Raw genomic sequence first — 13,728 nt, forward strand, 5'->3', positions numbered from 1 at the left:
GCTCCTGTGTACCAGGTGGGACAGAAGGTTCCTGTCCTCAGGGGGGCTGAGAGGGATAAATCCAACACAGAGGGCACTGTGATCGATGCTAACACAGAGAACAGCACCGGGGACTAAGGGAGAGGAAGGCAGGCTTAGTTATATCACCCTGTAGGAGCCGGGAAGGCTTCTGTGAAATGATGAACATTCTCTTTAGAAACAAGAGCTGGGGGGATCCCTGGGTGGCGCAGCGGTTTGGCACCTGTCTTTGGCCCAGGGCGCGATCCTGGAGACCCGGGATCGAATCCCACATCGGGCTCCCGGTGCATGGAGCCTGCTTCTCCCTCTGCCTGTGTCTCTGCCTCTCTCTCTCTCTGTGACTATCATAAATAAATAAAAAATTTATTTTTTTTTTTAAATAAAAAAATTTAAAAAAAAAAAAGAAACGAGCTGGACAAGGGCAAGAGTGTATGGCAGATAGCTGCAGGTGGGAGAGGGCAGGGAGGCAGCAGACAGTTGAGCACAGCTGAAATCAAGGAATATACTGAGTGGGAGTGGCTGGCCAGGAGGGTGGGAGAGAGTACCAGGACTTCCTCATCAGCAGAGTTAACATGATGCAGGCCACCTGGTTTCGGACACCTCGGTCACCCATAACTTCTCAGAGGGGAAAGAGTGGCTCCTCTGGCAGTTCCACATACCAAACTGAGTGGTCACACTGCACTCTCCCTTCCTGTGCTTGGCGGAGCCCATCCAGTATACACATGACCCTCCTGTGGTCTTGGTACATGGAGGGGAGCTCCCCAAACCAACCAACCACAACGCTGAAGCAGCCGTAACAGAGGATAAGTACAGGCCTCTGACTCGGCGGGAGCCAGGTTCCTCTGACACACCTCTTTCCACGCTCTAAAACCCATGCAGTGTTTTAAAAAGCACATCCACAAATCAGAACCAAAATGGGATATCACCTGATGCCACTGAGAAGGGCCAACATCAAAACGACAAGAAATAACAAGTGTTGGCGAGGATGTGTAGAGAAGGGAGCCCCTGGGCACTGTTGGTGGGACTGCAATCTGGTCAGCTGCCGGGGAAGACGGGATGGAAGTTCCTCAAAAAAGTTAAAAATAGAACTACCCTACAATCCAGTCATTCTGCTCCTAGGTATTTACCAAAGAAAAGGAAAACACTAGCTCTTAAAGCTATCCGCACCCTTTGCTCATTGCCGCATTATTTACAACAACCAAGATACGGAAGCAGCCTGATAGATGATGGATGGATGAATACTTGGTGTGTACATACAATGCAATATTATCCAGCCTTAAAACAAGAATGAACTCTTGCCATTTGTGACAACATGGATGGACCTAGAAAATATTATGCTAAGTGAAAGAAGAGACAAACACTGCGTGATTTCATTTATATCTAGAATGCAAAAAACAAAACAAGCAGAAAGAAACTCATAAATCCAGACAACTGGCTGTCCCCAGACACAGGGGGGAGAGAAAGGGGATAAGATGAACTAGGTGAAGGGTTAATTAAGAAATAAAAACTTCTGGGACGCCAGAAGTGGCTCAGTTGGTTAAGCATCTGCCTCTTGCTCAGGTCATGATCCCGGGGTCCTGGGATCAAGCCCCACAATCAGGCTCCCTGCTCAGTGGGGAGTCTGCTTTTCCCTCTCCTTCTCCCTCTGCCCCTCCCCGCTGCTCATGCTTGCACATGCTCTCTCTCTAGAATAAAATCTTTCAAAGAAATACAAACTTCCAATTATAAGTCAGGCATGGGAATGAAAACTACAGCATAGAAAATAAAGTCAATAATATTGTAATAATAGTGTCTGACAACAGATGGTGACTATACTTATCATGGGGAGCATTTCACAGCATATATGACTGCTGAATTACCATGTTCTACGCCTGAAGCTAATATAATATTGTATTTCAACTATATTTCAAAATAAAAAATTTTTAAATAATTATTAAAATAGCCTTCACCAAATAACAATAAAATAAAGTAAAATAAAATGAAAGCACACCCAGGGCCACTCTGATTCCAGAGATTTGGGGGTGTAACTAATTTGCTTAGAAGATAGATGTGCAAATTTGCACTACCCCATAAGCCTGGACTTGAAAATGAGAGGAGGTTGGATCCCTGGGTGGCTTGGGGTTTGGCGCCCGCCTTCAGCCTGGGGTATGATCCTAGAGACCCAGGATCGAGTCCCCCATCGGGCTCCCTGCATGGAGCCTGCTTCTCCCTCTCTGCCTGTGTCTCTGCCGCTCTCTCATGTCTCTATGAATAAATAAATAAAATCTTTAAGAAAAAAAAAAAGAATGGTAAAGCTCACTGGGCAGTAAGGGTGCCATTAAGACACCGGTGAGCCAAAGAAAGTCAAGATCCTCTTCCGGTAAAGGAGGAAGGAGGAAGTCTTCTTCCAGAAAACTTCCTGGAAGAGGTGGCTGCAGAGAAGACTCTGACAGACCCAACAGAAAAGGTGGAACTTGTCCCTGAGCATGTGCCATGCACCACTTAAGTCTCACACCACAGTGTGTGAAGGGACACTGCCGCCATGGACTGGGCAGGGAAACCCTGGTTCAGCCAGGGGGAGTGACTTGCACAATGTCACACACATCCTTGGTAGCACAGCCAGACACCAAAGTCCTCATTCTCTGCTAAGGGAAGCCCTCCTGGTACAGGGCACAGCACGGGGATGGCACATGTGTAAAATGACAAGACCCCACGTGTAGGACACCAGGCTGGAAGGACAACACTGAGATCACACGGCTGCGCCCTCAAAAACCAGGCTGAAAAGGACACGCCACTGGCACACAGGCCAGAGGAAGCTCTTGAGAAATCTGACTCCAGGATCAGGTGTAGCAGCTAAAAGAGAAGCCAGCCAGTCCGGGTTTGAATCCCAGTTCTGAAAACCACTGGCTGCACAACTCTGGACAAGGTACTTCATTTCTGAGCCTCCACTTCCTCTTCTATTAAATGGGGGGGGGGGGGGGGGGAGGGATGTGAATACCACCTACCCCTATTTCACAGAATTATTGTGAAAATTAAACAAATTGCAAAGCGCTAAGTATAATGCCAGGTGTAAAAGAACTACTACGGGGGGGGGGGGGGGGGAGTATGGCTGGGTAATGATGATGATGGTGTAGCGACTTCATTAACCACAGCCGACACTGAAGTTGGAAGATCATCTCAGAGACGGCTAGAGAAACCCAGACAAGAGAAGATGGTCATGGCTTCAGAGGGAATGGAAAGAAGTCACTGATATGAGAGATCGTTCTCAGGAGAGAGACTGCATAGAGGCTTGGGGCCTGGGACAAAGGCAGTGCTGGCTGGAGGTGCCAACTCAGCCTTATAAGCACCTAACAAATACTCAGGGTCCCCAGCTGGACTCTGCTCCTTACACATCCAGGTGCATTTCTCTGAGCCTCAAACCTATCCCTAAAATGAAGCTTACAGGCCTCACATGTTCTACCCTCAGTTCTGAAGATCGAACAGTAGACTTGGCCACAGGGCAGTAAGGCCCAAAGCGCTGTGCAGATGGGCGGCATGAAGCAGAGGAGGGGGTTTGTGACAGGGACCAGTCTAGGGGATGAGCCGAGGGAGAGGGAAACCCTACTTTACCTGTCCCTGATGTTCCCAGATGGTAAGAGCCAGATTAATTCCAACACTGGCGCCCTGCATGGCTGCAGGCTGGAACCAGCCCGGGACCACTGACAGCTGAGGCTGCTGAACACCCAAAGGGTCTGGTTCAAGGGGCAGACCAGGAGGCAGCCTCCCGGTGCTGACAGCAGAATTCACCACTCTGGGGCACTCTGGGGGGAAAAGGAAGTCCAGAGCCTGGCTTTCCCTCCCCCAGGCCTCCAGTTATAGAGCCCATGAACAGATCAAAAGAAGGGTTCTGGAGCCAGCCAGAGAGACACGGGGGTGAGAACACTAGCTCTCAAGGGCTCCTGTAGGCAACTGTGGGACATTCACATTTCCTGCATTACACTGTCATTCACTGGGACTTCATACAAAAATTCATCTTGTTTACGTTGAGTGGTCCAGAGGACAAGCAGCTCACATTCCCAATGTAAGCTGTCTTTGTTTTAGCTTTGGTAGTACCAAACTCAGAACCCCCAGCCCCCAAGTCTCTTCTCTAGCAGACCCTCAACCTCCCCACCACATCACATCACTCACCACAGGAGACTGGAAAAATCTCCTTAACACAGCTATCTCTCCCATTACCCTGCTTCCTTGATGGTCCTTGAATCAACAGAGATCTCATTCTCTCAATCCTCAGCATGCCAGCATGAATACAGATGCCAGCATGCACTAAGTTGAAAGTTCACACCATCTTCTGAACTCAAAGAAGACAGGGAGGACTCCCAGGCACAACCTGCCCCAATTATTCAAACTCCCCCTTTACTTAAAAACAACTTTCAATATGGTGGCACCTCATTTATTCAAGCCTCCCTGTTTGGTTTTTCCAAACATCCCATTTCCCAGATCAAAAGCAAGGCCCGATTTAGATTTGAGATCTTAGTCATACTTTGTTGGCTATAGGTCCTTAGAAAAGTAAGAGCCCTTATCACTCCAAAATATAGTTACTAAATTAAAATGCTCCAGAATAGTGCCTTCTCCCTTCAACCAACTTTTTCTGCCAGCTTTCAACAGTTTTAGAGTTGATAAGTCAGAGGAAACCTTTATTTAAAGAAAGGGGGGGAAAATCTAAGTAAACGGTTCCTGATGTTCTCTAAGAATGTGGATTCTAAGAACACAATCTGTCCACACAAGGATAAATGCAGTTTTATTAAAGAAAACAGAACAGGCTTACACACTCTCTTCAAATAGTGTACAGGGTACACACGAAGAAGCAAACACAAATTCAAAGGGGGTGAGACACCGGGGGCCCCAGCGGGGACTGCTAGGGTTTTGCTCCAAAGCTGAACTGAAGGTGGGCCTGTGCTAGCTAGAGACAGATCCCTGTCTCTGTCCTTCCCAGGGTGAGTCTTCCACAGACCCTCAAATGGAGCTCAAGGAGGGAACTGCAAGGGCAAGCAGTATGGCCACAATGACTATTTTCAAAATATTTTTTTTAATTGAAGGAACAATCAACTGAACTACTTATAATCTATAAGACCAGAACCCTTGGCACCAAATGTGTTAAAGGCCTCAAATGCTCCTGGAGTTTCAATTTATTCCAAATATAGACCTGAAATAGTAGACTAAGAAGCAAAGGCAGCAGCGTTTTAAGTGACTGACCAACTCCATCCAAATATCCCACCCTTCTCACCTCAGAGTGAGGGGAAATACTGAGAGTTGAGAAATACAATTTCTAGAAATTATTCCATCACAGGAGGAAAAGGTTTTAAGACCAATGTGACTTTAAGGATGCTAGCAGAAACTAAAATATATGCAGAACCTCTTTCCACTGCAATCCACCAATAAAATGTCAGTTTTTAAATAATTTCAAAATATAATTGCAGGTTTGTTAGTTTGGTGTCCCTCGCTATTTGAGCATTTTTCAAGCACCTGGATGTTAGTTAACATTATTAAAATGAATGAAGATCCTGTCCCTGTCCATAAGGAGCTCACAAGTCAGGTATCTGTGCCTAAAATGAAAGGCTCTACTCAAAGGGAGATATTAATTTCTCTAAGGGACTTTTAGAAACAGAAAAAAGATCCAACGTTCTTTGCAGTAATCTAAAAAAAGAATTTAACATAAACAGAAGACTCTAAAAGGGAGATGCTGCTATATTCTAAGTAACAGAATCTGAGGCGGAGCATTATTCACCAAAAAAATGACCTGCTTGGTGACAAGGCCTGTGCTACACACCAGCGGACACCAAACCCCACCCTCTCCATAATGAATTCAGACCACCTTGTCAGCTTTTGTAGATGAAAATACTCCCAGGCCTGTCTTCCTTTCAGAGGTAGATAACTAATGTTTCCCCAAAAAAACCACCATTCACTTTATACATGCCATATATAATTTCTCAAATGGTAGGCTGAATTCAAACTGAGAGCCAAGTCTACACAATTCTACACAAAACTAATCTTCAACTAACGGGCCAGAAGCTCTGGTTACTGGGATTTCTTTCATTCCAATTCATTTAAAGTATTTACTGAGCACCAACTGCCAGAAATTGCCTAAACACTGAGCAATCACACTGGCCATAAAGAGACATGGAACCCTCCCTTGTGGGGCTTACAATCTAGGGGGTAAGTCATAATCAACAAACTAATTTCATTGAGACAAATGAACAGGACACAGTGATTACAAATAACAAGTAGCTGAGCTGAGGAGGAAAGAGAATAGACACCTACTGGATAAGACAATCAGGATAAAGATAAAAGCCCGCAGAAGATATTCTTACAACTTTCAAAATAGCTGTTACAAAGGCTGGCATGACTTTTACTGGAAAATGTTCTGAATAACTAGTATATATAATTTAGAAAAGACAAAAATATTTTAAAAAGTAGAACGAGGCTATAATCATCTATAAACTTAATAGAACCCCAATAAAAATAGTTTCTGAAAAATATTTTGAACTAGACAAAGGGTTTCTAAAATTAAATAGATTTAGATAACCAAACTGGTGAGAAAAGGCAGGGGGGAAAAATCTTAAAACGGGGAGTAATGAAAAATGAGTAGCTCTATTGATATCATAACCCATGACAGGGCGATGGTAATTAAGGCTCTCGGTAGATAACAGAACACCTATGACTTCAATGTATAGATCCTTGGAGAAAAGACTGAAGGAACAGTGTTGGGACAAGCCAAGCATTAGGTATCAAAGACCGGATTCCCTGCCTCACTCTTCGTACACCAAAAGAATTCTAGCCACAGTCAACTATGTAAAGTATATCATGACCTCTCTTTTTTTAAAAAAGTAATAATTTCAAAGTAAGACAGTCTGCATGCAAATGAAAAACCTAGAAGCCATAAAGGAAATATTGATAAATCTGATTTAAAATCAATTTCTGATTAGACAAGTTATATAACAAGGAAACTCAAAAGACAAATGACGACCCTAGAATGTGTATGTGCAATGACCCCATCCCACAGTCCCCTAGAATGTATATGTGCAATGACCCCATCCCACAGTCCCCTGAGGTCTCTCTGAGATACTAGCTGTGCTTACCATTCACCTGGAATCTTGTTAAAATGAAGATTCTAATTCAGCAGGTCTGGAGGTTGGGGGGGGGGGGCGGTGGCTCTCAGATCCTGCTGGTCTAACAAGCTCCCTAGAGACATCAAGTAGCTAAATTTTATAGAACTTTCCTAGATAAGAAACCTGGGGCCAGAATTAAGATACCTTAACAGGAATCGCCCAGAAAGGTTTCAGAAGGCCCCCAACCCAAGCATCACCACTGGCCAGTCTGACTTAGAAGATCCAGCAGGAACTGCAGGAATCGGTATTTAAAAACAAAACAAAACAAAACCCTCCCTGCATGAGGAAGACAGCCTGGTTTGCAATCGAGTGGACAGACCATGAGTGCATTCCTGCTTTCTCCGTGCCCTGAACACTGCAGAGAAACCTGTCTGAACTGGTAACTTTCCTGTCCCCAGACCCCACCGGCATGCCCTCCCCAACACCCATGTCACCCTTCCGTAGCTGTCCTAACACATCCTCTTCCCACTCCAGAGCTGGCAGGATGGAGAGTGCACAGCAAAGGCGGCCTCCTGCATGATTCAGCGGCATCCTGGGGACAGTTTCCGCGCTCGGCTGCCCTTCACCCGCTCACTGGCTGTAGGATCCTGGGCAAGCCTCCTAATCTCTGAAACCCCATTTCCTCACTTGTGAAAGGCAAGTTGTGGAGAGGGCTGAGCAAGTTAGCCTACTCAAAGAACTATGTGAACTGTAAAGCATCAGATGAATCTTATTTTTTATTAGGCAAGGGACCCCTGGGAACACACTTCCCACATCCACGTCCTGATAACGTTCTACAAAGTTTCCCCTCCCCACCACCTCTCGACTGATGGGAGAAAAAACTCTCCAGGTTTCTATTTTCTAAATATACAGACTAAACTTTACCAACTAAATGAATAGGACATAACATGTCATATCAAGCCTAAACTAAAAACAGCTTCAACTTTTAAAAGACGCCAACAAATACTTCATATATGTCTGCTAATGTGCATGACAAGGATTTTCCAAAACAAATTCTATCTTAACAGCTTCGACTTTGTTACTTCTAAACGTTAAATCTCGTCTAAATCTTCCTCCCTGCTCATTTACACTGCCTTCCCGCCACACGCACACCCCGCCCCAACCTGGGGAACAGTGGAAGAAGCAGGTATTTGGTATCTGACACCATCCCCAAGGGCACACACCTTACTGGTCTCCTCAAGAAGGCATCTGCCACTGAATCCAGTTGCTAATCCAACGAATTTGGAAGACTCCCCGGGAGGAAGTTCAAAGCACGTGCACAATATACACATCGGATTTATCATCAGGAAGCATTTGCCAAAGGCCATGAAGAGCATGCTTTCCACGTTGATCAGAGATGGGAGGAGAGGAAGCCAGGGGTGGTGCCACTCGGTCTAATGACACACCTGGTTTGCCTCTTTCCAGGTGCTCAGCCAACCAGATCATCCCAGTGTCCTGGGGTATGATGGGGAAATTTCCTCACCAGCCACGTTTAAACGAAGCACCATACAACCTAAAGCCAAAAGGCAAATCAGGCAGCAGAAACGCCTAAGGAAGGCCTTGAAATGCTCCAGCTGGAGACACAAATTAAAGGGTGATCCTGTTACTACATCGTTAGCTAAACACCCAGGGAACAAAATAACATTCCCCGAGACCGAACCCACCCTGGAGAATGGGGTCCAGAACACAGCCCTGAAACGAAGCAGAAGCCATGCACTACCTATGGCAAGGACCTGCCTTTGTGAGTAGGGCTTCCCCAGACCACCACACAGGGCCTATCTCCCAGCAACTAGTTGGCCAGAGAACATTTGGTTTCAATTAACAGTAACACACTCCCACTAACGTAAAGAGGGGAGAAAAGATAGGAGAACATTGGCTCATCATAAGGCCAAGGGGTTTATCAGAAGACCCTGAATCAAGAACTGCAGCCAGCCCTCAGGGGAAATGGAAAACCATTCACTTGAGACTTTTCCCAAGGCCTCTCATCTCCTGCTCTGCACAACCGCTTTGTTCTTCTCTCTCTGCAAAGTAGTTTTATTCCATGCTTCTCTGTACCCGAGTCAACCACCTCCCCAATCAGATTTTGAACTGTAATGTGAACATCAAAGACAAGCGAGGATTGCTGTCCCAATCCCAAAATATTCAGGAGACAGTTGAACTCAGCTTGGGTAAGGGGTCCTTCCCTTGATCCACACATCAGAGGGGAGGTGGGCAAGTTGGTAGAGGACACCCATCCGTCTGGCACAATTACAGAAAAATGACAATCCAATTGACAGCTTAATGAATTCTGACCTTTGTTAAAGCCACAAGGTTTTCCAAAGGTACCATCTTGCCTTCTTATCCTCACTCCGAGGAAGCACAGCTGTACAGCCAGATCCTCAAATAACAGATAAATGTCTTCTTTGTAGCTTGCTGGTTGGTTGCTTGGGTCGGAGGGGAAAAAAAAAAGCATTTTGTTGTTTAGTTATCAAATGGGAAGGTATTTCTGGTTCTTCCGTTTCTCTTTGGAGGAAGGTTCTCAGCAGAACCTGGTCAACACACGAAAATGTCCTTGAGATCATGAATGCAAAGGTGGGACAGAAACCCAGCCACCGCAGGGACACGTGGACCACGGGTACACGGAACGGAAGCTTTCTGCGGCAAACATACTAAAAGTCAGTTCCCATAGGCAGAAACCGATCAGGGTAAAGGTTAAGCAAGGCTGGCTCCCTCCTTACAAAAGCCCTTCGGTTTAGCATCAAGAAGCCCCAAAGAGTCCGTCAGTGGGGGGCTATTTCACCTCGGGCAACAAACACATTCCTCACAGATCGCAGGCTGCTCTGTGTGGTTGCTAATAAGATAATCTGTTACAGGAGGCTTACAAATCCATTTACATTGATTTTAATTAGTGAATCAATCTCAGGCCTCGAACAACTTGGTCCCGAGAAGGTAAGCAATCCAGCTTGGGTCTGTATTCCCAGCCTGAAATCTACATTAAAAAGAAGTCACTCTCCGATCAATGAAGGACAAATAAAAATAATTGGGTTTGCATCTTTCACAACAGAAGGAAAAATCTCTTCCAAGTTCAGACGGTAACTCTTCGCACGTCGATCCGTCGATCCGAGCAGTATCTTCTCAGTGATCTCCTCACAGATTCACCTAGGACTAAGGGTCTTTTTTTTTTTTTTTACAAGCCTGAAATCCAGAAAACCAAAGTCTGATCTTACGACCCTCAGTCAAAAGTCTAAAATCAAAATGAGCCTCACTTTCTCAAGAGCTGATCCGAACCTTGCAGTCTAGCCTGAAGTTGAACAGGGAATTACCCAAACACAAAATACAAATGACAAGGAAGGACCAAGTGGCACTCACCAGCCTGGCTGTGCTCTGAATCAGCCAAGCTTCATTAAAAAGGCCGGCAAACTTTTGCATTTGCTTTTATTTCATCCTTTACAAAGGCTGAAACAGAATCTGACCTTTCTGAGTCATTGCAGGCCATGAATTGGAAACAAGCTCGAGGTAAAAGACAGCATCAGTATATGACCGCTCATCACTTCACTTTTCCGCTCATCACTTCACTTTTCCTTCTTCTTTTTTCCTTATCTCTTTCACAGAGTTTGCCCACCCGCTCTATTTTTAGACTTCTAGCAGAACTTCCAGTGACTACACATAGACCCCGTGGGACAAAAAAAAAAAAAGAGTCCAAGTTCAGTGCCATCCTCTCACTGCTGGCTAACACCAATTAGCGTTGGAAAAGAACAGAGGAGTTGATAAATGAAAACGCATCACACTCAATTTTAATTTTTTTCAAGATCGAAAAAGTCCATAAATTCACAAGCAAAGCATGAAGCCGTGGCGAGCACCAGCCCCACGGGTAGAGACACCAACCTACACGTCTGCTCCGTCTCGGGGACACAGACAAGGGGAAGCTGCTCATAAGAGGAGAAGCTGAAGCTGCTGTGGGTCCACTGCACCCATTGCACCGGGGGATACACACTTCATGTGAATACTTTTTTCAAGTACTTAACAAAACCTGGTTGATTTTGAAGTCTGAGTAAGAGTGAGACTGGCCTGCAACACTGCAAAAGGAATTAAATGGAAGAAGGGAAAAAAAAAAAAAAAAAAGAATGAAAAAAAAAAAAAAAAGACCCTGTTCGCAAGGAAGTAAATTGCAAGGAAAAGCAAGAGACAAGCCAGGGCTCGGGCGGGCTGGCATGGGTGTGTTCTCTCCTTTCTTTCTCTCTTTCTTTCTCTCTCCTCCCTCCCTTCACCCTCCCTCTCTCCAAAAGGAGAGAACAAAAGAAGTTGATACTTCAGCTGTACATATGGACTCCAGAGCTTTCTGCCTAATGTCTGCTTCCATGCCCACAAGTTTGAAGATTCACTGGAACATTAAAGCTCCTTGGAACATTCGCCTCGCGTTCGTTGGGGCATTTCAGGGGACCCAGCCGGCCCCCTTCCCTGGCCCAGCGTGCGGGGCTGCACAGCAGAGCAGGGTATATGCCAGGGCAGCCTCGCATTCAGATCGAGACCACAAATTATAAACAGTTTCAGTAAATTGACTCGAGTGCTTTTGTTCCCCAGACATACATCTTCCTACCGCTTACAAAGGCAGGCAGCAGAACCTAACCACCAATGCGACTACAGCCAGGACCGGGAAAGGAAGTTATTGAAGCCTGGATTTCCTGCTTTTGCTTGTAGCCAAGAACTATGAGGCTCGTAGTGGTTTCAGGAACTGACTCATCTAATGATTCATGGATAAGATACTGCTTTTAATATGTTTCTGACCCCAAGACTCAGGAACTTCAAAACCAACCTGAACCTATGCTTCACTCTTATTTGCAAATGAGTATTCACAGCAAAATAGCGAGGAGGGCGATGGTTTAATGAAATAAAAAGTGACGCCAACGGCAGGAAAAGTGGTGTGCGGACATCCCATCTGAAGCCGTGATCAAAAGCCTGGTCTGTGGGCTGTGACTTGACAGCAAACTTCCCAAAAGTGGATAACAGGTGGGATAAGGCTTATTTTTAGATGTCATTCCCCTAGATGTAAAAATAGATTTAGCACAGCAATATTTTAATTCAGGCGCATCTGGGGTTGTGACTCTAAATACCCGAGATGTGAAGAAGCATGTAGCTCTGGATTTAACTGTTAAAGAGTTGCAAACCACCGGAGGGTTGAGGGTTAGCTGACCAATGAGTAATGGGCAATAAAGGACTCCTAGTGGAACTCATTCTCTTAAATCACCCTCTACAGAACACTGCAATTCAGGACTTCCACACCGTCCTCTGCCTCTGAACATTGTTCTCTTCACCCCACCACACACATGCATGCATGAGCGGACGAATGGGGACAGGCATACGGACACACACACACACACGCAGACACACGCCCAGGACTGAAGAGCAAAGCTCTCTAAAAGTACAGAGTCGGGAGCTCGTGCCTCTGGCTGCTTCCCACAGGTCCCCACGGATTCGTTCATCATCCAGAAGTCCCATTATAGGGATAAGTTTTCAATCCTCCCCTGCCCATCAGTAGGGTTTCCCCTTCCCTCCCACAGTGGACGGCATCAAACACAGGACCAGTTTCAGGGATGGCTTTCAAAGGGTTTACAGGTTTCAACACCAGCCCAGCAGCGCACAGAGGGGAAAAGGAAAACAACACTGTAGGCCGGTTGGGGGGTGGGGGGCGGAGGAAACAGTGAGAACAGTTGACCAGGCAAGGCCAAAGTGCAGGGGCTGGCTGGCAGGCGCTGCTCGGCGGGGCTCCTCCAACAGATTTACTGACATGACGTCAGTGGCTCCGGTCCAGCTTTTTCTTTGGTAGCTTTTACCACTGGCCTCCTGAAGCCTCCACTATGTCAGAGAGCCACAGGACCACAATGAAAATTCCCTTTGTGAAGCGGAGTTTACCTCCGGGCACAGAGGCCTGCCTGCCTGGGAATGACAGGGCTCCTTGCCCTCTCTCTGTGCCCACGGAGGAAAGGGGAGGGAGCAAGCCCCTACAATGCTGTCCTCTGCTTTGGTACACAGGAACCATTAAATGAAGCTCACTGCCTTAAAAAAAAAAAAAAAAAAACAATGAAAATAAAATGCAGGGACGGCAGCAGTTTCTAAGTGTGTATCCAAAATTTCAGAGGCAGGACGCTGGTTAATTTCTCAGGGATGTTGAAAATTTCAGGACTATTCACTCATTCTGCTGTGAGGCTGTGTTGGCTGGACTGATCGCACATGGCTTTGTTTCATCAACAAAACAAAAAAAGTATTACTGACGCCTAAACTCCACGGCTGAATGGACCCTCTGAGGAGAGCACTGTACCATCGCTTCTCCTTAAAATGAGCTTTTAACTTTCTTTTAATTTTTACTTTTTCCCCTAAGTGCATATTCTGCAATGCACCAACATGGATATCAAAACAATTTCCAAGAAACAAAGATAGGAATTACTAAAAATAACTCTTAACGGCAGACTGGTTAAAGAAAAAAAGCACTCATTTTAGGCTTAGAGGCTTACTATGGTGTTGCCACAAGAGCACAACACTTGCTATGTTCTAAGGACTCCACTGCATAAATCTGCCCAAAACCACAAGCTTTAGGGTTTTGTTTTGGTGTTTTTTTGTGTTTTTTTTTTTT

The 13,728-nt window shown here is 45.6% G+C and overlaps 1 protein-coding gene across 7 annotated transcripts in view; it reads right to left on the minus strand.

Moving 5' to 3' along the window:
- The window catches only part of TEAD1 (TEA domain transcription factor 1), a 268,699-nt gene that overhangs the window by 235,432 nt on the left and 19,539 nt on the right, over positions 1–13,728 (minus strand). For 4 of the 7 annotated variants that reach the window (XM_077866440.1, XM_077866438.1, XM_077866437.1 and 1 more), the window contains exon 1: positions 8,306–8,473. The exons of 2 other annotated variants lie outside the window; for them this stretch is intronic. In XM_077866440.1, the coding sequence (XP_077722566.1) occupies positions 8,306–8,458 (153 nt within the window). In that variant the 5' untranslated portion in view covers positions 8,459–8,473. Of the gene's footprint in view, positions 1–8,305; positions 8,474–9,413; positions 9,465–13,728 lie in introns of those variants that run through there. One more of the 7 variants, XM_077866439.1, reaches the window with a different exon arrangement.

This window comes from Canis aureus, chromosome 23, assembly GCF_053574225.1.
Source record: "Canis aureus isolate CA01 chromosome 23, VMU_Caureus_v.1.0, whole genome shotgun sequence".
Taxonomy (NCBI): domain Eukaryota; kingdom Metazoa; phylum Chordata; class Mammalia; order Carnivora; family Canidae; genus Canis; species Canis aureus.